Below are 23,000 nucleotides of genomic sequence, written 5' to 3' on the forward strand. Positions count from 1 at the left end.
GAAAGATTTCCTGCCAGAGAAACGCTTTCAAGTGAAATGTGAGTTCTGAAGGAGTCTGGAGAGAGATCACCTCCCTGCCCACCTCCTTTTCCTGCCATGAAACCTGTTTCTACTTGCCTCACAGACATTTCAGACACGCCAACATTTTTTCAGCCTCGACGTGTCGACTGCTTTACGACGCTGAAAGGAAGCTTCAGGTCTTCAGTCCGTCTCTCTGTCAGTTCGCCGTCTCGTCATGTTTGTTTCGGGGTTTCTGTGCAGGTTTAGTTTCTGCTGCTCTCGACCTGCACGACTCAGAATCTACACGGTGAGTTTAACATATTTCAAAGTTTAACAGCTTACAGACGTCGTGTACTCTGACATTTAAAGTCTTACAGAGTAAGTTGAGTTTCAGAGTATCTGTATACAGAGTACACAGAGTCAATACTGTTTTGGAATCAGGGTTGTAGTGACATTACTATTACATTACTATTACTACTGATATTGCAACAACTGCCGATGTATAGCATTATAGCTACTACATTTACTACCAAATAAAGTACTGTTATGTCAAGAGAGTGTGTGTGTGTGTGTGTGTGTGTGTGTGTGTGTGTGTGTGTGTGTGTGTGTGTGTGTGTGTGTGTGTGTGTGTGTGTGTGTGTGTGTGTGTGTGTGTGTGAGAGAGAGAGAGATCTGTTATGGCATGCAGCTGTAGAACACACCTCTCTCTCTCTGTCTTGTCTCTGGATGTCTCTCGACCGTTCTGTTTCTGTCCTCCCGCCTGTTTAATGCAGGAGATGATTCATGTTCATGTGTCCTCCTCTGCCACCTCTCTGGTTAAGGTGTGCTTAAAACTGTGAAAAAATGCTGCTGTAAATGTTCAAAACCCAGCGCTGTCAGGGAGAACACAGGAGTCTGAGGTGTGAATATTATTATAATACTGTTTATTGCCACTTTATTCTTTGTCATGTTGTCTGTTGCTTGTTTGATATTTTTGTACTTTGCTCCTGAGTCAAACTTTCGATTTTGATTCTAATGATTTATTTTCCTCTCAGTCCAGCTCAGTGTGGTCCGCTTGTCTCACGTCCAGTTACAGCAGTCGACCTCCATCTAAAGGTAAACTTGTCTATCTGTCTTTTAATCTCTCTAAACAAGAAACGTCTCCAGACCCTCTCGGCTGAAGGACCACACCAGTGTTATTAAATGTTTTAGTGTAAAACCTGGTAACACTCAGAGTCCACAGTAGCTCTGTGAAGCTGCATTCAGGGGCCGCAGTGCTTTCAGCTGAATGCTAACATCACCTTACTAACTGATCAGCAAGCTGATGTTTTGAAAGTCAGCAAACAAACAAACAAACAAGCAAACAAACAAAGAGTTTTTAATAACCTGATGATGAAGTCAGAGCCACCAAAGTTATTATGGACATGAATGTCTGAAGCACATGAGGTAATAATCCGTCCAATAGTTGTTGACGTACTCCAGTAAAAAAACACTAAAGTGAACCTCATGGTGGCGTGAGAGGAGGAGTCAGGGGACGTCTAAAGTCGGCGTGTTTCACCCTCTGGGGACCATGAATGTCTGTATGAGATATTTCAGTCTGGACCAAAGACAGGCCGAGCTCACCATTCCTGGACTGGAAATCAGGTTTACGTGCTGTTTAATGTGCCGCAGCTCAGGACGTGTTTGTGTGTTTAAGTTGGATAAGAAGGCGACATTAAATGGATTTACAGAGCAGAGACGCACCTGAAGATGTCGCTTAATCCTCTCTCTCTTTCAGATGTGTCTGTTCGTTACAGCCTCGGCCGCCCGGTCCTCTCCCTGCGCCTCCCTGCAGGCCAGGTGTGTCGTTTCACTCTGACGCCCATGTTGACCACGGTGGGCGACCTGCTGCGTGACATCACAGCGAAGGACTCCCAGGTGCACACCGCCACCCTGCTCAATGGAGGTAACACACACACACACACACACACACACACACACACACACACACACACACACACACACACACACACACACACACACGACTGTTGTATGTATGGAACACAAATCATAAGAGATCGATATGTGGATAAAATTCATTAGAAGAACGTATGTAAAACATGTATTTTCAGGGGTGTCATCAGGTTTGATTGAACTTGGACTTCATGCTGGTGTCCCATTGTGTTTTCCATCCGATGAGGTTCAGATATGATCTGATGGTACAAACAGGAGGGGGCTCTGAGAAATGTCCCGACTGTCCATGAGCGTCCTCATTTTGTAAAATGTCCTCACTTTGTGAATCAGCCTTAAACATCTGCGTTCCTGAGCTTTATCTTCTTTCTTCAGATGGACAGAGGATCTCTTCATGCACCTTCATGGAAACTGTTTTAAATAAAGACTTTCAACTTGTCATCAATGACGTCACACACAACGTCCGCTCACTGGGACAAGGTACAGCCTGTGTGTGTGTGTGTGTGTGTGTGTGTGTGTGTGTGTGTGTGTGTGTGTGTGTGTGTGTGAAGGATGTGTTTAGCGTAGCTTAGCATAAAGACAGGAAGTGTGTGGAAACTCGTTTCTTGTATGAAACTTTTCTCGTAGAACAGCTGCTGACGTGTTAATGTGCGCCACTCTTCATGTGTGGCGTTAAGCCAACGTTCCACCACAGACGTGTGTTTGCGTGTCGGTCAGGTTCGTCTCACGAACACGTGTTGGGTCTGGACGACATGAAGTACGTGGTCCACCTGCTTCACTCGGCTCTGACTCTTCCTCAGCATCAGCACATGAAACACGCCGAGCTGCTGATCAGACGGGAGCAGCTCAAACAGCAGCTGCAGCCGCTGGAGGCCGTACGACACATCAAATACTACCACTGCTACTGCAAGTACTACTGCAGTTACAGCTGCTTTTACTTCAGTCACGTTTTGAACTGAGGACTTTTACTGTGTTTATAGGTGAGGGTTAAGATGGCGCAGGAGGCGGAGACACGAGCATCAGTACTGGGGTGGGTGGGGCTTGCCTACCTGTCTCTGCAGGGAGGATTTCTGGCTTACCTCACCTGGTAATGAACACACACACGCACGCACGCACGCACACACACACACACACACACACACACACACACACACACAAGCCTGAAATGTACAGTTTGCTGCACTCAGGTAACCTGTAATCGTGTGTGTGTTGGCAGGTATGTGTTTGCCTGGGATGTCATGGAACCAGTCACGTACTTCATCTCCTACAGCACCAGCATGATCTTCTTCTCCTACTACGTCCTCACCAAACAGGTGCGTCTTCTGTCTTTGTGAGACGCTTCAAAGACGCTGGTTCGTCCAGGTCGAGAGACTTCTGAGCGCCTCCAAAGGTCTGTCTGCGCTTCATTCTGTGTGTGTGCGTGTGTGTGTGCGTGTGCGTGTGTGTGTGTGTGTGTGTGTGCGTGCAGGACTTCATCTGTCCGAAGGTGAGAGACCGTCAGTTCCTTCACTTGTTCCATCAGAAAGCATCTCGACAGAAGTTCAACGTTCAGAAATACAACGAGCTCAAAGACGAGCTGGCGAAGGTGACGAGCAAGAAGCAGCTTCACATCCTGAGCTCTGTGATTTTAACAAGTGTGAAAGTTTAAACGTGTGTGTGCGTGTGTGTGCGTGTGTGTGCGTGTGTGTGCGTGTGTGTGTGCAGGTGGAGGGCGATCTCAGCAGGTTGAGGAGTTCCATTCAGCTGCCGGCGAATCAGACTCAGCCACAAAGAGCCACCTGAGACTTCAGTTCTTCCTCTTTTGTGACGTTAAAAGAACTTTTTGCATCTTTTTAGTTTGTGGTCTTTCTGTAAGGACGTTGCCTTTTATACTGTCCTGTAACGTCCACCTGTCTTATCAAAGACACTAAAAAAATACAAACGTATTTGTGTCTTGAATCGATCTCTCCTTCACTTCTCTTCCTCTAAAACTTGCAGTACATAAAAATCTTGTGTCATTATTTTGTTATATTTTACTGAAATTTTATCAGACACAAAGCGGTTCAGTATTTTAATACAGGTCAACAAATAACAGGCTAAGACTTAAAGCACGTCGTGTTCAAAGACACGTCAGCTCTCAGCAATTCAAAGTCCCAGTCGGTGTGTTTTCAGGAGTTGAACTTGGTGACCGCAGGCCAGCCTGTGTGAAGTCTGATCCACTCAAAGTAATGAGCAACCTGCCAGAGAGACAATAAAGAGACATAACAACATGCTAGTGCTAACATTAGGGACATTATCTATCTTATCTTATCTTATCTTATCTTATCTTATCTTATCTTATCTTATCTTATCTTATCTTATCTTATCTTATCTTATCTAAGCTTATCTTATCTTACCTGTGTATAAACTCCGGGGAATCCAGGCTGACCACACCTCTCTCCCCAGCTGACGATGCCCCACAGGTAGGAAACACCAAGTTCATTTTCACAGACCAGAGGACCTCCACTGTCCCCCTGACAGGAGTCCACACTGCCGTCCAGGTCACCTGCACACACACACACACACACACACACACACACACACACACACACACACACACACACACACACACACACACACACACATTAGCACCTGTACAATGTCTTTAGAGCAGGATGTCTGTGTGTGTGCAGCTCATGAACCACGCACACACCCACCTGCGCACATCATGCCTGGTTTGAAGCGATCTTTGTAGAATCTCTGGCAGTCAGCGATGAGGGACACGTTGGCCCACAGTAACACCTGAGATGCTCTGCCGTCTGCGAACACAGTCATCAACATTTAAACACGACACTTTCAGGCCGACTGCTCTCGTTTTCCTCCATACAAGCTAACTGACTGATTGTCCGCACTGTGGTTGGAAACAGCAACTTTCAAGTGTGTGGTGGCAAAAAAGCTGGCCGGTGAACACACACCTGCAGTTCGACCCCACCCAGAGATGCTGCAGGTGTGGTTGGGCTGAAAGAGCTGCTTGGTCCAGGGAACACAGATGGCACTCACGGCCGGGTTGTCTTCCAGACATTTGTCCGTGTAGGGAAGCTTCTCCAGCTGCACAAGAGCGATGTCATTCTCATAGGTGCTGGCGTTGTACCTGCAGGACATTACGAACATGTCTTATTTAAGGTTTTTGCCGTTCAGTTAATGTTACTGTTTATATTAGTGTGTAATGATTGAGCGAAGCTGAGTTATTGCTCAGATAGATGATAGATACTTGGGGTGGATGTGAATGTCTTCAACAGGAACAATGTCAGTCGTGTCCTGAGCTCGAGACTTCTGCCAGAGAGAAAACTTCACCATGAACGCAGAGGGGTTGGGCCTGGTGAAGACACGTGGATGCCAGACTGTTATCATTACAAGTGAGAGGAAGAAACAGCCACTGCTGCTACTTTTACCTCTGCGAGTGCTATTACGATTATTAATAACATTACAACTACACTGACATTTTCAGGAAGAGCTGTACATTATATTTTTTGTGGAAATTGCATTTGAAAAAGTGCGAGCTGTGTTATATTACCGGATTAGACAATCATGTTTTACTGTGTTTGAATGGAGAGAACTCCAGGCTAACACCAACGCCTACTAGCCTTAGTGCTGCTAGGCTAGCGAGTTTCTTTGCGAGTGAATCAGTCCAGGCTCCAGTCGGAGTTTCTGAAGGAGGAAATACATTCCTGTGGAGTGAAAACGAGTTTGTCTCACAGCGTCCTGACTGCAGAATGGTCACATGCTGATTTTCAAGTATTTCAGGTTATGTAGGGTAAAAGCCTCAAGCTATTATTACTATTGCCATATTATGCAGCATGTAGCATTTGGCATTAAATAGGACAGAATTAATTTGGCAGATTTTTGAAAGGAGTCTGCTCTGACTTTTGTTTTGTTCTGTGTTATTCTTGGCAAATTAAACCCTTATTTCACATTTCCTTTGATTCTTAGCTTTATAAAATATGTTTGATGAACTGCAACCATAACACAGAGGATCCTCAGGAGAAATGAATGTCATCAAGAAGAAGGACCACTGAATTTCCTCCATGGGGAATACCTCGGAAGAGAGCGTGATGCTGATAAACATCATGTTGGTGAAATTTAAAGAACACAGTTTTCCATGAAGGCAACATATAGCTACCAACTATCCAGCTACAGACAGGTGACAGACGCACTTAGTTAAAAAAATCATTGCTACGCAAATGCTATGCTGTCTTGTCGAGTCGCATTGGTGTAAACTGAAGAATATTCCTTCAAGCGCCCCCTGACATTCTCTGAATGGTACTGTTTCTCCATTGAAAAATGCTTCTTTAATGGAAGAAGACACTCTGTTAGTATATCTTTAAGAGGGGTGCTCTTAAAATTATTATCATATCATAAATTACTAATAATACCTACTGATACTGTTGCATCATCGTTCACTTGTATTGAACACTCATCCTACCTGACGCAGTGAGCAGCAGTGATAACCCAGCATCCTCCGATATAAGCTCCTCCACAGTCGATCTTCCTGTTCTCCACCAGTGCGATCTGCCACTGGATCTGAGTCTGCAGACAAACAAGGCAGAACGGAACAGTTTGGGAAAACCACAAGAACATGATATCAGCCAATGGTTTCTGTCTTTCTGCCCTTTTTTATTATAAAAAAGTTATAAACATGACATAAGAAATGATAATGGTAATAGTGGTACACAGGGTAGCTTTAAACAGATTTACTGGTAACTGTTTCTAACCCACCGGTTTGGCTGGCACTCCCCCCACCACTCTCTTGACTCGGTAGCTCCTTCCTCGCTCCTCTACTTCAACATCATCCACTGTGGTCATGTTGGGAATCCCACAGTACAACTTGGACTCCAAATGCACTCTGTTGGCCGTAGTTTCTAGACACATAAACAGAGTTATTGAAATTCAAATCCATCCAAGAGCAAGACTTGACCTTGGGACATATGGACCAAAACTTGACTTGCGGTAAGATGATTTAGTGACCTGGGGCTTCACTTGGACTCAAACTTGGGTAATTTGACTACACTAGGGCTATAGCCATGAGAGTGCAGCTGTAACAGCCTCCACTGTTCTGGTTCCAGATGTTGGAACCTGGCTCAGAGGACTTGTTTCCGTCCAGGCACAAGACAATTAGGGAGATCTTGCACTGGTAAAGGTGTTGAATGTGGTTGAGGTCAGGGCTCTTTGCAGGCCAGTTAAGTTCCTCGATACCAAACTGGGAAAAACATGTTTTTATGGAGATGCTTCGTGCATTGTCATGTTGGAACAGGAAAGGGGCAAACACACCGAATATTGCTGAAAATCTGGGGAAACACTGTTGTCTTGCACGTCACTGTGTGCTATAGCACTAACATTTCCCATCACTGGAACTGAGGAAAAGTTGTACGCGGACAAGGACATCCATTCACTTCTGGCCATAAATTTTACTACTACTTCTGATAAAACTATGCTCTAAGTGTCACTGCTTACCTTTTCTGGGAGAGATATACTCTGAAATAAAGACAAAAAAAATCACATTATTATCACCATCACCAGCAACAAGAGTTTCCTATGAAAGATTCAACCCACTGCTGTTTATATCTAAGTCACAGGCATACCTGAGTTTCGCAGTAATGGGTGCATTGCCGCTGGCTCTGTGGAAAACATAAATATAAGATTGTATAAAGAAGGTGCAGAAAGTGAGACTGATGGTGGTCAAATGTTAAAATTGATCAATGACACCCCACCACCCTGTCTGAAGTCTGACACCAGTGAAACTGCTGCAGCTTTGGGTGTGGTGTTCCTGAAGTTGGGTTGTTCAAAGTGTGAGCATTAGTCACAATGCACTGAACGCTCAGTACAAACTTATCGGTCTCACTGGACTATATTAACCACACGAAAATGGCAGACAGAGCAAACAACAGTTGTTGTTGGTCACTTTTAATATCAAGTTTGCCTTTTTAGAGATTTTGGGCTGTTACTGACAGGAAGTGGAGCACAACGTTAAGACTGCGAGGTATTTGTTTAAACCTGTTTTGAAGTGAAATAATGAAATGAAATGAAATCATAATCACATACAACAAAAATCCTAACAAAAAGCAGCGATTTCCAAAACTGAATGGAAGCAAATGATGTTTGGGTAAAGTGATTTTAAAATGTCTGTATCTCACTGTTGCTCATGGTGTGTTTCTCTGATTCATCTTCACCATCCAGACAGTCAATCTGTCCATCACCGAGTGCATTTTGGGGCACACACACACCGGTCTTGCAGCGTAAACCACCGTTCCTGCAACCTGATAAACACACATGATCCACACTGTGAACAAAGGGGCATACAAGGTTATCAAATCCATTTTTGTGGGTCTGTTTGGTTTACCTCTGCAACACATCTCATCACTGTGGTCACCACAGTCATCAACTCCATCACAAGTCTGGTTCAGAGACACACATTTGCCATTTGCACAGGTGAAGCCACACTCCTCTGAAACACACAGAAAAAAAAGTCACAGTAGTAAAAAGATACCGCAAAATACAAGAGACAACCTCTCCAAATGTACCCTGATGAAAGTAAAGAGGTTTCTACACTTTATTGACACTTTAAGAAGTATAATCAGTAGTCTCAGATGAGGTCCAGACAGATAGTAGCCCCCTTGGACACCTGGGCTGATTCTGCTGCAGCTACTGGCTACCAGGCAAGGGGATTTAGTCATCTGTTTAGGCAAGGCATACTGGCTACCTATGGAATGTTGCCTGGAATGGGACACTGTGGCTTGGCTGTTTGACATATGGATTGGTGACTGTGTGATCAATACTATTTGGGTTCATCAGCTCCAAGGTAGAGGGTACAGGGAGGGGCAGGACTGGACTGGACTATATTCAGCCACTGCTGACAGTACTAAGGGAACCAGGCACCTGTTACGAATGAGTAAACTGATGGCTGAAAGTTAGAGGTCCAAGTGAGACAACAGGATCCATCAACGCGTGGCTGTGAAATGGATGAGGTGGAAAAGGTTGTTAGACAGGCCTAGAAAACCTAAACATTTGGCTTAATTGCACCATGACCTCTGAGACTTAGACTATATTAATCCCAACTGGGAAATTTGTTGCATCAGCAGGTTAAAAATACACATAAACATAACTTACCTGATGGTGACACGGTAAGGGTGAGGATCAACATCTCAAAAGTACAACAGAGTCCTAAGATCAAAGTCTAAGGTAGTAACAGAATGGAATCAGTTCATGCAAACCTTTGGGTGCTTGTGATTCGTCGTAGCAGGTTGCCGTTGCAACCTTCCTGTTGCCAATCCTGGCCTTGTCAAAGATTTCACACTCAGCAAGTGAAGTCTCATAACCTTGGCAGCGGATGCTAACACAGCTGCCCGGGAGCTGCCTGTCTTGGTCGTTTTTCAGGGACTGGTATGACATCGAATCAGCAGCCACTGCACCACTGTAAGCACACACCAAAGTCATATCGTAGGATTACTGTATGTGACTGCAGTGTGACCACTATGAGTTCATGGAAGGCATGTTTTTCCTTTTATCCCACAAGTTAACGGCCCGCTTTTTGGCATGTATTTTAAACAAAACATTCTCCATATTGTAACCATGCATTATATGAATATACATATCCTCACAGTGGATGCCCATTCTCCTTGCAGGCCACATTAGCAGCCGCCATGTTCCAAATCTTCCCACACACCAGTAAGTCCTCCCCTCCCTCAGTGCTCACAGCATCAGGAATGAAGACCTTTACCACTCCTGTGGCTGAGTCTATCGAACTGCTGAACTTTGGGTAACTTTCTGTGGTGAGAGAGAGATAAATGTAACATGAATTATACGTAGGAATACAGCATTAATAGTTAAAATATTACAAGGCAGTGACTGTATCTGTGAGAGCAAACCTCCGCATTTTTCTCCAAAGTGGGACACAATCGGTTTCTTGGTCCGACATGAGACGGCCATCAGCTGGAAAACAGATTCCAATTTTTATGTTCAAAATCGATTACAATTACAACGTACTCTCCTGAGAGGGTTGCACGACTGAAATCAGCCAGGTCTTGTCTTCACTTCACTTCACTTAGATTTTACTGCTTCTGATTTCACTATCTAAGTCTAAATCTAAGAGTCTGTTGATCAATTTTGCATCTTAACAGATGGTTCTGATTCTTAACAAGGAGTGTAGATGGATACTCAGCAGGTCCACATTTTACAGAAACTGATCAACATCCTAGAAAAATATATATCTACAAGTTCCTAATTTGCCTTTCTATGACAAGTTCTGATTCCAGACCAGCAGTCCATATCACCTCAGTTATTAGTTACCTGGCAGTAGGAGCGGTAGCTTCTATGGTCCCGCCCACAAAGTGAGGTCACATCCTCAGTGGGACACAGATAGGGTGGTTTACAGGAGCAATGTCCATCGATGCAACGCTCCCATGGTGGACAAAAAACCAAGTCACATGACGCACGAGTAAATCTGATAAATGTTGAAAGATGGATCATGCCAACAATTAACACAGATTCATCTCACATTATTTCTTTATAGGTTATTTAAGAAAGCTAAGAAAATACTGTAGAATGAACTCTAGTAGCGGTAAGCCTGCAACATTGTCTTTGGGTCCACTGAGGGGTCTTCTCAGCATTTAACCTCTTTGTAGGATTTTCTCCTTCATGTCTGTGTTTTTTGCTCGACTTGACTTGTGAATTGCTCAAATCAGAGTAAACACAGGGGTGGTAATGGCTTTTTGGACACCTAGTGGTTGAGAATCAGAAAATTAAATAAGCCTGGTTTCAGACCTCAGAATCAGCCCATCTTTTTATCACCCCCCCCTTTTTTTTTTTTTGTTTACACAGATTCACATTTGTCTGGTGTAGTGTTCATGAATGCTAAAGGGGAAACACAAATATGACAGACCTTGGAAACTACTTACTTCTTCTCCAGACACTCAGGTGGACCCAGAAACTCATCTATCACAGGTGCTTCAGTGGTTGTTGGGGCAGGGCTGGTGACCATAGGAGTGGGGGGTTCGGTTGTTAACTCTGGTTTCTGCTGGTCTATAATTGGTCGATCCTCAAAAACTGACCCCTGCTGTAGTGATTAAAATGTAACACAGTTACAAATCAATGCGGTGGGAGAGAACAGAAAATGGTCTGCAGCTCTGGCTTTCTCCTGTTAAAGTTTTACGCAGATGATACACAACTTTAGATCTCTTGTAGTTCTGATGCCTGTTAAATACAGCAGTTGTTTTTGACCAATTTCTTCATGACAGAACAATAAAATGAAAGTATGAATTGACACATTTCACTTTGTTTATTGTATCGTGTAAATTTGAATTATTTACCCTACGCATTGATTTCTTATGGAGAAACCAAATAAAACCAAATAACCAGGGTAATTTACATACACCTTTTCATGAGATTACCTATTGGATGGCTGGTGACTCTCCAGCTGAATGAAGCAAAGCATGAGATTCTTATCATTGTTATGTCTAAAAGTCTTGGCAAATTGGCTGAGTATGTTCAATCCTGTGCAAAATCTTGGGGTCATTAGTTATTGTATTCTCGGTTTTGGGAATCAAATCAAGTGAGTTGTTAGATCTAGTTTCCTCTTACTGCAGAGAATATCCAAAATCAAGTATGTCCTTTCACCCTGTGTTCTGAAGAGATGTTTCCCTGCTTTAATTACTTGTTGTCTGGCCTGTAATTTTCTGTATGTTGGTCTTAGTCTGTCTGTCTTGTCCTCACTGCAACGTGTTGCTTCTGCTTGACCTCTCACTGCCACCAAAAAGAGAAATTACATTACTGATGTGTTGGCATTACTGTTTATTTCTGCATATCTGACCTCTGAGGTTCTCTGACCTGAAATTATTGATTGTTCCATGGTCAATACTGAAGCAGAGGAGGGGCATGCCTTTGCTGTCATGGCCCATGGACAGTGGATCACAACTTAAACCTTTAGTGGGCCACAACTCAGACCTCAGACCAATAAAACAAGGGGCTTCATTATGGTGAGACAATGAAACATGATGCAGTAAGCTGAGTTTTAGGAAGAGATCTATAAGCTTAAAGACTTATGAGACACTGAAACTGGATACTGTCCCCTTATGTCAGAACTTGAGCCAGGTTAAACTCTTTTGTACTTGTTTTCCTTCTGCATCGGCAGTCATGTTTCGTCTACTGACTTGTCTGTTAAAATGAACAAAGATGAAGAAACTTTTATTTTTTATGCAAAGCTGAAGTTGGTCTGAATGTGTCCTAAGTCCTGTCTCAAAGACCATTTCTGCTGCTTAGCATTTGGAACTGAATAATGAGGGTTTTCACGGCTGAAACTAAGTATATAAATACATAAATAATTCTATAATTAAAATGAATTAATAAAATAAAAAATTATAGAATTATATGATTAAATGCTTTTATAAATGAATAAATGTGTAATTCTATAATGAAATGTTTTTTTAAAAAACAGATTGGCATGTTGAGCAGTGATTGTATACACAATAAACGCAGAATTAAATGTAAGATTTATGTATCCAATGTCTCATTAAATTTGCGATTCGTAATTATTCATTTATTTAAGCAGCATTTATTGTGTTTATTCAACCGTTTAACATCAAACAGAAATACAAAGTGGGAAATCCTACGAAATACAAACAAGAAAACCCATAAAAGTCCCACAAATCAAAGAAAAAGAAAGTGATGGAATGTATATGGAAGCACTGAAAGAAAAAGGATGAACAAACGTAATCCTTAACTCACCGTTTGTGAGTGAATGATGAGAAAAAATATCAAGAAAAGAGAACATCCAGCTGAATTCATCCTGACAAACACAAACTGTCTGGTTTAGTCCACAGTTCAGCTTCATACAAAAATGTTTTCTTCTTCTTCTTAAACACGTTGTTAATGGTAGACAAAAGAGAAAATGACTCACATTAGAAAATAAAATCACTTCTACAGTAAAGAAACAGACAGAGGCAGTGATTCTCTCTGTAACAGCCTGATATCTCTTCTGTCCACTGGTGATGCCATCAATCATTAGCTCATCTTGTCAATATGGACACACAAACATGTGTCCCGGCTGCAGACCGATTCAGCTGACTGATCATCTGTAGCAACAACAGGCATTGAGGACTCGGGGGAGGGGGATGATTGTTGCATGTGGGTAAACCCAGATTCCAGTAATCACACAAATACAAATATGGAGGCGGCACGTCAGCCCTGAAGTACTGAAGGTCGTGGTTTTAATCCAATGTGAGTGCGTTCGCTGCGTTCTGTGTGAAGCCTTTTTTTTTTTTAACACATATTTTGACATCACAGCATGGACAGCATGAGTGTAGAAACCACAATCAGTCAGGGCTGAATTCTGTTCAGCTGCTTCATTTTCAAGCTCCTGGTTTTGCACATGCTGGCTCACCGTCACACTGCGAATGGGAACACTTGAACAGAGTTGAACCATCGTTAATGTTACTGCTAACACCTGTGCATGTCCTGCTATGACAAGTCAAAGCCTCTGCTGGGAAATAGGTGACACATGCTGGGACTTCTGTCCCTGAAGAGGAAAATGATGGATGCAAGTACAAAATAAGTTAATGTTCGACGTTGTATCAATAACAGCGTTTCAAAATCACTGTGTACTTGTTTGTGAGGCAGGAGGATTTCTGGGCCTGGGTTTTCCTTCATTTACACACAACCACAAACATAATCCAGCCCTCCCACTACACGCTTGACCAATCAACCAATCAGTTTTTGTGCAGCCAGAACAAGGTGGTGACTAACACAGATTCTGGGTCACTTTGAAGAATTCAGTGTGCCAGCATGTTTTGTTCAGTAGCAATAATTAAGTGTTTGGAACTTACTACATCTCTGATTGAGAAATCAGAGATGTAGAAAGAGCCGCTGAAACACAAGGATACTCTGTAGAAATATGTCTGATGTCAAATTACAGGAAAAGACACATGATTTTCCAAATTTAGGCTCTGAAAAATGGCCCACAACAACAAAGGATATGTACAATTTTTGTTCGAAGGGTTAAAACATGCAAAAGCACAGAGAAACCAAACACCCCATCCCACTAACATGAAATTAAATTCCTGAACTTCATCACACAAATATAACGTTAATGTTCAGCTGTGTGTTCAGAGGCACTGCCGAATTGAAAGTTTTGAACAAGCAAAATCAACGTGGATCCATAATTAGAGCACAGTGAAAGAAATCTTACATAGAGTTTAGACAATGTGGCTCAGATGAATTTATTTGGTTCTGAGTTTGGAGCAGACACAGATCACCAGATAGGCTTCATGCTGACAGATCTGAGCAGCATGACTTCAGACTCAGAAGGAGTTGATAAAGAAACTGAACCAGACACCTTTGCTCAAAAGCCATATAAGTTTTCGCTGAGGTTTACTTTTGACAGGAACAAAAATCTCAAGACACATTTAGCCATAAGACCTGTTTCTGCTCAATTAGTGGTATTTTTTAATGTTAGCATTAGCTTTTATGAACAGTTGTGGAAACACAACTAAATGTAGACACTGAATTCTCACAAACATCAAACTGCCGACTAAAAACCATCAAATCAGAACATTGTGGTACATTCCTGATCGATTGATGAGTCATGTCGCTGTCGCTGATAGACTCATGTACAAACCTTGTTGGTTTAGGAGAGTATAGAGCAAACCAAACTTGCTGGAGGTCAGATGGGATATGCAGAATTTAAAGGTCACAAACCCACTGGAAGCGTTTGTCGTGCACACTTTACTATAATCACCTCAAAGTGTCCAGCCTAAACTGAAGGATTGTCCAACAGGTTGAGACAAATCTATATATCAAGAGTGACTCCAGTGTGTTTTTGGCATGAGTATTGAGTGAGTATATCAGCACCTTGCAAAACAAATATGGCTTTCAAAATCTATTGCACGAATTTCATCAAGTAATCTTGTCTAATCTACGTTGAACTGTACTGCAGCTATAACATACATAAACTCATACATATTGCATACAACAAGAAGCCTTTTCGTCCACAGTGACATCTATGAGGTTGTTTTAGAAGACAGATGTTTGCTGTCTCACCAAATGTTGTTTTGTTGTTTTGTCATTTTATGGTTAGCAGTCATGCTAAAATGGTTTGGATTCATGTTAGCGCATAACTGTTCAGCAATTAAAACAGACTGATGCAGTGAAGGCAACCAAAACAGCGCTTTTCAGGCGAGCTAATGGTTTCTTTTAGCTTTCTGAGCAGTTTGACTTTGAACAGCTCATCAGGTTCTTATCGTGACACGGTTTAGATTAGCTAAGATTTCAGTTTAGCGGCTAACAGGCTAACCGTTTTGAGTTCAGGATCCTTTCTCGATGCATTCATCTTTCCCGCATTTCTCTCTCTTTTCTTTTGCTCATTTCACAAAATTATCTGAGACCGAGCTGGAAAAGACAAAACATCTACCAGAGTTAGCTTGGCGGCCATTTCTTGTTTTGACTGTACAGATTCTACACACGTATGATGTTAACTTAAAGCCACAATCTCCACCATGATTTTTATCCTGTCTTCATTATAGATCTAAAACATTTAATAGAAACACAAGGCCAAAGACTGAATTCAAGGCTAAAGTCACACAAAGAGGCACACATACTACATACATACTAGTCAAAATGGACAATTCTTCTTCTATTCTGTTCATTTTATTGCACCACATGGATTACCATCTGTAACCGTAAAGCCTGTAATATTGAGCCATACTGCTTCCTGCCATGATGCACAGTCATGTTTCATTTAGAAAAAAAAAGATTAAATATAATGAAGAATCACATGCAATTCAAATCCTATAGAAAACTCTACTGAGAATCAAGACACACACACACACACACACACACACACACACACACACACACACACACACACACACACACGCACACACACAGAGACGCACACACACAGAGGCACTGACATGAGCAACTGAATGAACCAAATGTCTGTAAATCAAACGGACGACACCAAGATGCAGTTTTTCTGTTCATCAACGACACCAAAAACATCCACAATTTTCACTCTTTATCATGACATTGACAAAAACTGCAACGTATATCGATCACATCTGTACCTTCAAAGCTTTGGTGTTGTCCAAAGACCTTCTGGGTTTTTGAGATTTGTCTCAAAAGAAAAAAAAAAGATGTTTGGATCCGTGACTGGAGTGTAATCAGAGTACATGAGACTTGCACACATGAGCATAATCTATGTCAAGAGGTAATGCTAACATTTTAGATATGCTAGCAGGCACAATATAATCTGTATTAGCATATTATGAGGAGTGACTGTACAGGTAGCATGCTAACACTGTAGCATAAGTGAGGGGTGTGGTGCTAAAGGACCACACTTTGTTATTTCAATCATGTCACAGCAAACAGTTGGTGCATAACTTATAATATTCACTAAACTTTTGTTCAACAACCAGCAACGTTAGCCAAAAACTCTGCTGGTAGTTTGCTAGCATTAGCAGTTGATCGTAATATCGTAACCAACCGGCCACAAATGGGACTTCACAATATTTATTGCAATCTTTTACACAGAAGACTCTGGTCCTTTGTTGTAAAACTATGATTGACTTGGCGAAAAGTTGTTCGGACATAAAGTTTCAGATGACACAAACAAGACACCCAAAAACTGTTCACAGGCACAAGTTACACACGAAAAACAAAGTACACGTACACACATATAATTTGGTCTTTAGGTTATACATTCATTGCGGGAAGAAGGCTAATCGTTAACACGTCACGTTTATTCAAGTAGGACCCGACTCCAAGTTTAGCGAGTCCACAGGAGAAGTGCATCCATCATCCTGGTGTTTAAAACGGAAGCAATGACGCAGTTCAGCCGACTCTACTGCTGTTTTCTGTGGTTTGAGACTGAACGGCAGCACTCTCCCACCCAGCGGTGCACTGTTTTAACCGATGCTTTGAGTTCACTGAGTTTAGTGTGTGACGGGGAAAGCTGCTTCATTTGAGAGGTGAAAGCTTTTTCATCTTTTCATGCCACAAATCCACCCAGTAGAAAAGCAGAGTACCTTTTTAGTTTGACACACAGTAAATATTCATTGTACTAATAAATCATGTACATAAAAGTAAAGATTGTCAAACTACTTGAAGCCAGAGGAGAACAGAATGAACAAAATGATGCTCTCATGTCACGTCTTTTTGTTCTTAACTTAAAGTGAGTGGAGCTCATGAATTGTGCTTTTTCGAAATGTGTCAGAACATAAACAGATGCTAAGCTAACTGCTCTTCATGATCTGCATAATTTGTGGTATATAATCGAATATAACAAAAGAAAAAACAGGCCACCTGGCAAAGCCAAACGTCTCCAGCAGTCAGAACGTTAGCAGCTCGAACCGGATGACGAACCAGAAGCCTTCGGTCGCCAGCAGAGGTTTGAGTAAACCTGGAGCGAGCGTAGCTGTATCGCGCACACGCTCTTCAGAGGCAGAGCTGTACCATGTGTAGACATAAATATCTCAAAACCTGATTTCTTTGGCTGAGTCAAGTTTACCTCAAGGCGTAGAAGCAGATGAAAAAAGGAAATCGATGCTTCTGCGCCATTTTAACGTCACGCTCGTTTCGTTGAAAGTTGCAATCACTGATTTTTTTGTCAGAAAAGCAAAAGTATTAGCTGTGATGTCGTCATCATGAGTCGCCTCTCTCACATTACATGTAGACTTCTTTCTGCATATACGAAGACACCCATTAGGGTTTACGTCAAAGTTTTAAAAAGCAGCTTTTGAAATCTGGACAGTCTGGGAGAGAGATGATTACTGCCTCTGAGAAATACAACAAAACACAGTTAAAACTACAGCTTGCAGACACACAGACTGACTGAAGTCGACTAACAGCGCGAGTCCTTTTATATTGCTGCTAAACGTGTGCACGTACAGCCGTTTGTGTGTGTTCAACGTGCACATTGCCCAGTATGTGCAAACTTGGAATGAGTGTATTCCCTTATGTGTATGTGTGCGTGCGTGTGTGTGTGTGTGTGTGTGTGTGTGTGTGTGTGTATAAGCCACGGTCGGTGAGAAGGCTGTGGCTGCATGTGCTCAGGCATGTTTGCACACACGTGGCCTGATTATTAGGAAATCAAACAAGGCAAAAGAAAGGAAATAAAGTATAAATACTGTGTGTTTGGACACACGCGTCTCCCTGCTGTTACCGTGAACGCACTCATCGGTTTTATCAGCACACGTGTGTCAACACCTTTCAGCTTGAAATCTGTCAGCATTTACGATGCCATCCCAAAAATATACTTAGTTTCCGTGAGCAAAGGTCTTGCAAGGAGAGCGCACTATGAAATTATAATCTACTTCAGGTTAAGGCGATGTTGTGTGGTAGTGACAGTCAGGTTCTTGTACTTTGGGGCCGTTCAGACAGAAGATGCTCAGCATGCTGGCAGAGGTGACCGGCTGCATTTCACAGATATCTCATCACTCTCTGGCTCCCCCTGGTGGTTTGGTCCTTGCAACGTCTTCCATTTTCTTGCTTTGTGCTTTTATATCAAAAAGTGCAGCAATAACACTGCATGCCCCCCTCCCCATGTTGCCCCCCCCCCCGTGAAAAACAGCATGGGACATGCAGAGCATCTGAGAATGAATGAGCCCTTCGAGTGAAACTCCTCATGTGTCCTTACTGACAATGAAGGAGGCGTCATTAACTCGTGGAGTGTTGGTCGACTCTGCGTCTACCAGCAGAAACTCAGTTTTAGCTGGCAGACGCTGACGGGAAGCCCGAGCGTGTTTGCGGAGACGTGCATGTTTAAATAATCTCATCCGTCCACACAATTAAAAAATAAATAAATAAGGAAAATAAAATTTGAGGTTGCTAACGATGGAGTCCTGGTGGACGTGTGATTTCAAACTACCGACAAGCTGAAACTTTCTTCATTAAAGGGTGGATCAGCCACTTCAACTGAGGAGTCCTGTTTGTTTGTGTTGTTTCCAGCTGCAGTTTGAGTTGTCTCGGAGTATTATGGGGTGCCAACAGGTGATCCTTTGAGGCTGGTGAGGGCTGCATGGATCCTGAAGTGCAGTCTGGACTCCATAGAGTAGTTCTTGTAGTTCGTTCTGATGAAAAACAAAATGCATCTTTCAGAATCTTAAACAAAGAAAAAGAAATGTTGTTTTGTTCCTCGAATATCTGAGCGAGGTCTCTTTAAGTAGAATCCCACCAATGAACACACTCAGTCGAGGTTTGTGCAGCACTTTGAAATGAAAACATGTTCCTCAAACTGGTATGCGTGCTGACAGAATGGTCAAAGGTATAAAAAAATGTGTGTGAAGGTAAATGTGAGGGTGTATAAAGGTGAAAGTACACAGAGATGTACAAGTTATCTGAAAGTGTATAGAGGTATAATGGTACTTGGAAGTATATAGCGATGAATAAAGGTGCTGTAACATGGTGTATAAAGGTAATTCAAGGTATACAGAAGTATAAAATGTTAAGATTTATGAAAGTAAACAGAGGTGTATAAAGATATAAAGAGGTTAATAAGGGTATGTGAAAGCTTATGTGTGAAAGGTATGTGGAGGTTTTTAAAGCTACAATCACAAAACGGTACGTTAGGTATATTATGAGTTTAGACGTATTGTATGAAGTGAACTTACTTGGCCTTTTCGATGTATGTGATGGCCTTCGTGAAGTCTCCCTGTTGTTTGTACAGCAGACCCAGCTCATAGAGAGTGAAGGGAATCAAGTAGTGATCATATTTGATGTGACTCTCACTGAAAGGACACACGAACACACAGAAAGGAGAGTTCATCTCGTCTGTCACACTTTCAAAAGATAGACGGCGACAGAGCGCCTCAACTGTCTGTCTGCATGCCTCTGTGTGCGTTACCTGGACAGGACCTGCGTGAAGCACAGCTCGGCCTGCAGTAGGCGGTCCAGGTGTTTCAGACAGAGTCCCTTCAACATCTGGACCAGGCAGCTGTCGTCTGGGTGGAACTCTGACGGGTCTGAATGAGAGATGGACGGTGAGATACAGGCAGTCAGTACGTTATCTCCACTGTGCGTTCACTTTGTCTAGTCTTACACTTGAGGTGTCAAACCATGCTGTGACGGACTGTAAGCACTGAGACGGCTGGACAGAAACTGACCCGATCACTCTGCTAATAAATATATGACAGCATTGTCTGCATACATATGAACACGTGCTCCATGACTCTGGTTAAGTCATTTATTTCAGTGCAAACTGAAGAGAAGTGGGCCAAGAACAAAGCCCTGTGGAACCCCTCTTACTCGTGAAGAAGTGCATACGTTGTTTGCATGTGAAGTCAAAACCACGAGGAGCTTTTATCGAGTACCAAAAGTTGTTGTTCATAAGGCTGACAAATGGAAGACACTGGGAAGCTGGAAAAAAGAGCAGTGGTGTTATGAACTTACTGGGGTCGCTGCGAAGCTGCTCCTCAGCCATCTCTATGGTAACCAGCAGGGACTCGGTGCTGTCAGCTCTCTTCCCGACGATGCTGAAACCACTCCAAACGTACATCATCTCCTACAAAGACAGAAAGTAGTTGAGACTACGTTCAACTGCTGCTCATTCTGCCTCTCAGCCAATCAAAGCTTCCTGATGGAGCTTTCTGAGAGGCCACAGGTGTGTGAATGTACGTGAGTATACCAGCGCCGGGATGACCAGGGGGACGGGGTTAGCAGCTTTGTAGCGTCTGGACTTCCTCACTGCAAATTTCTCCGTTGGGATCGACTTCCCTGCCAGGCGTTGTTTCAGCCCCTCCACCTGCCTGGACACACAAACACACATGTTCATGCTTCTACCTCTAACCTGAGCTCTTAAACCTCAAGCAGTTCAGTACATAGAACAAATAGTACAAATGTCCAAAAATGTTTTCACTTTCGAAGCGTCCCCCCCCCCATGCATTTCTGCGTGCATGTCATGCACTTCCCCCAGAGATATGATTTGTTGATGCTGTGCTGACATAATTCAGGGTTTAATGAGGCAAACTGACTTAAAGAGCTCCGTGATGTCCTCCCCTGTCTTCTTCACTTCGTCCTCTGGCATCATGCTGAGGATGGCCGCCTTCTGGTACACATAGATAGCCTGCAGAGGGTCAAGAGCGAAGACGGGATTTAGCGTGGCCTTCGACTCAACTCGTTCTGAACCAGCTCTCAGTGGCAATGAGCCGGTTGCAGACGAGTCGGCTCCCACCAAAGAGCCAACGTACAACACATACATTAAAAAATAAAAATATATAACAATATAGTTCAACCAAATTCAGCCAAAGCTCAAATAAACGTCATCCAGTGTGTGCTGACCTTGGACCAGCGACTCTCCTTGCACAGCAGGTCGGCGTAGCGGTACGCCTGCTGCCACTCCTGCTGGTAGGAGTGAGTCCACATCAGCTCCCAGTAACAGATGTGGTGGATCTGCTTCCACTCCTGCTGGCTGCTGATACACTCCTCGTAGCTCGCCCGGGCCTGAGGTAGCACAGGTGAAGGCGAGGGGTGGAAAGACAGCGAGAGACAGGTGTAAACGCTCAGTTTTATTTTGTTCACATGTTGTAGGATATATCCACATATCACCTATACATTTTTGGAAAGTGGGGACATGGGACATATTTTGAAAATTACAGCATTTTTGGAAAGGACATTTTCGGAGGACGAGGAGATCGTGGAAACAGTGGACGCTTTCAGGAAGTTGAGAAAATGAGGATGTTTTTGGAAAAGGGTTCTAACTTCTTCAAAGGGTTGTTCTGGTTCAGATTTGGTTTGAAGGTCGAGGTTTCATTGGGTTTAGCTTGAGGACGAGGGAAGGTATCATGTCAAAGGCAGAAGAAGAAAGGTGTGTGTGTGTGTGTGTGTGTGTGTGTGTGTGTGTGTGTGTGTGTGTGTGTGTGTGTGTGTGTGTTTCAGACCTGCTCGAAGTTTCCTCGCAGTGTGGCGATGCGAGCAGAGTAGAAGAGAATGATGGAGCCCTGAAACATCAAGTTTCATGAATCATGAATGGGACAGATTTTTTCTGCAGAATTGAACTTGGTCTGGTTGTGCGTGCGGTTGCTTACTTTGGGGTATTTGTGTTGGTACGGCTCCAGCAGGGCTTCAGCCTCCACCAGGTTCCCCTCTCCAGTCCCTGAGCAAACACAACATCACCATCAACTTCTGCCAGAATGTCATTCACAGGATTTCTGTAGCAGAAAGACGAGCTGGGACCAGAGTGTCAGAGTGGAGAAGGGCAAAGATCCATCTGCGTCTTCTTACCAAGGATCAGCGACACGTATGTGTGGTAGAAGAGCAGCGTCAGAGCGGACAGGATCGACCGCAAACTGTGGCTGGAGGCTCCCTCACTCAGCTGCGACAAACCAAACCCCTGCAAAGGGACAGAGACGGGATTATCTGTCTGTCTGTCTGCAGCTGTCCTCACACTCTCCCACTGAATCTTAACCAGCCAGCAGCAGCTGCAAGTGACCAACACCTGCTTCAGCCACATGCCAGCAGACTACTAAAGCCGGATCAGACCGTTTCCCTCCACCCCTGCTGGTCTCTGGCGGCTATGTTGCCTTTTAAGTTACGTGGACCAGCGCAAACCTTCCAGGTGATTCCTTTGCGCTGTGTTGTGCTGATGTATGAGTGTTTTAACGATTTACTCCAGAGGCTGTTTTCACTAAAACATTTCCATGCATGCAGTAACATCACTGCAGTGAAACTGGAAGCTGTGCAGGACAGAGGAAAGTCTTCTAGTTAACCCTGAGACTGCCACATGAAGACAGAAACATTTTCACAGCTGTCTGCAGGGCGGACCAGACAGGTTTACGGGCTCGTGTTAATGGACTTGTGCTGACCCTGTTTCCTGAGAATCCGATGAACTCCAGCAGCCTCAAAATCCTCTGAGGGAGGAGAGACAACATCTGAAAGAAAGAGACAGAAGATGGTGTCACATCAAGAGACTTTAAGTCGATCAAAACGTGCATTTCATGCTGGATCTGTGTGAGTTTATGTCTCTGATTTGCCAACATGCTGATGAAGAAATGCAGTGATGATGTGTGGAAACCCTCTGAAGTGAGCTGAGACAGTGGACGTGTTATTTCACAACACGTAACGAAAGAAGAAAC

General features: G+C 43.2%; 3 protein-coding genes across 4 annotated transcripts in view; 1 reads left to right on the forward strand and 2 right to left on the reverse strand.

Moving 5' to 3' along the window:
• LOC139351227 (calcium uniporter protein, mitochondrial-like) lies at positions 1-3,994 on the forward strand. Its single transcript, XM_070993025.1, has 9 exons — positions 1-307; positions 1,035-1,095; positions 1,757-1,924; positions 2,305-2,409; positions 2,647-2,804; positions 2,910-3,016; positions 3,146-3,242; positions 3,398-3,514; positions 3,634-3,994. The coding sequence occupies exons 1-9, from the start codon at positions 236-238 to the stop codon at positions 3,709-3,711; spliced, it is 963 nt and encodes a 320-aa protein (XP_070849126.1). The 5' UTR covers positions 1-235; the 3' UTR covers positions 3,712-3,994.
• On the reverse strand, positions 3,994-12,739 carry cfi (complement factor I). Its single transcript, XM_070993035.1, is given in 16 exon segments — positions 3,994-4,145; positions 4,305-4,453; positions 4,605-4,706; positions 4,863-5,038; positions 5,159-5,263; positions 6,371-6,474; positions 6,664-6,806; positions 7,399-7,417; positions 8,035-8,201; positions 8,285-8,389; positions 9,156-9,355; positions 9,543-9,708; positions 9,810-9,873; positions 10,231-10,384; positions 10,839-10,996; positions 12,664-12,739. Coding segments are annotated over 16 exon segments (1,941 nt in total). The 5' UTR covers positions 12,724-12,739; the 3' UTR covers positions 3,994-4,076.
• Positions 12,377-23,000, reverse strand: part of LOC139351219 (tetratricopeptide repeat protein 39B) — an 18,911-nt gene continuing 8,287 nt past the window's right edge. For both annotated transcript variants that reach the window (XM_070993014.1, XM_070993013.1), the window contains 11 exons: positions 22,731-22,796; positions 22,150-22,258; positions 21,954-22,021; positions 21,807-21,866; positions 21,208-21,369; positions 20,901-20,992; positions 20,555-20,675; positions 20,320-20,431; positions 19,775-19,892; positions 19,542-19,658; positions 12,377-19,001 (listed from right to left, as the gene is read on the reverse strand). In XM_070993014.1, coding sequence (XP_070849115.1) covers positions 18,905-19,001; positions 19,542-19,658; positions 19,775-19,892; positions 20,320-20,431; positions 20,555-20,675; positions 20,901-20,992; positions 21,208-21,369; positions 21,807-21,866; positions 21,954-22,021; positions 22,150-22,258; positions 22,731-22,796 — 1,122 coding nt within the window. In that variant the 3' untranslated portion in view covers positions 12,377-18,904. The remainder of the gene's footprint in view (positions 19,002-19,541; positions 19,659-19,774; positions 19,893-20,319; positions 20,432-20,554; positions 20,676-20,900; positions 20,993-21,207; positions 21,370-21,806; positions 21,867-21,953; positions 22,022-22,149; positions 22,259-22,730; positions 22,797-23,000) is intronic.

Source organism: Chaetodon trifascialis, chromosome 23 (assembly GCF_039877785.1).
Source record: "Chaetodon trifascialis isolate fChaTrf1 chromosome 23, fChaTrf1.hap1, whole genome shotgun sequence".
NCBI classification, from domain to species: Eukaryota; Metazoa; Chordata; class Actinopteri; order Chaetodontiformes; family Chaetodontidae; genus Chaetodon; species Chaetodon trifascialis.

Coding starts and splice junctions, on each gene's coding strand:
- LOC139351227 (XM_070993025.1), top strand. CDS start 236: ATGTTTGTTTCGGGGTTTCTGTGCAGGTTTAGTTTCTGCTGCTCTCGA. Junction 308..1,034: donor CACGACTCAGAATCTACACG/GTGAGTTTAACA, acceptor TTTTCCTCTCAG/TCCAGCTCAGTGTGGTCCGC. Junction 3,243..3,397: donor ACTACGTCCTCACCAAACAG/GTGCGTCTTCTG, acceptor GTGTGCGTGCAG/GACTTCATCTGTCCGAAGGT.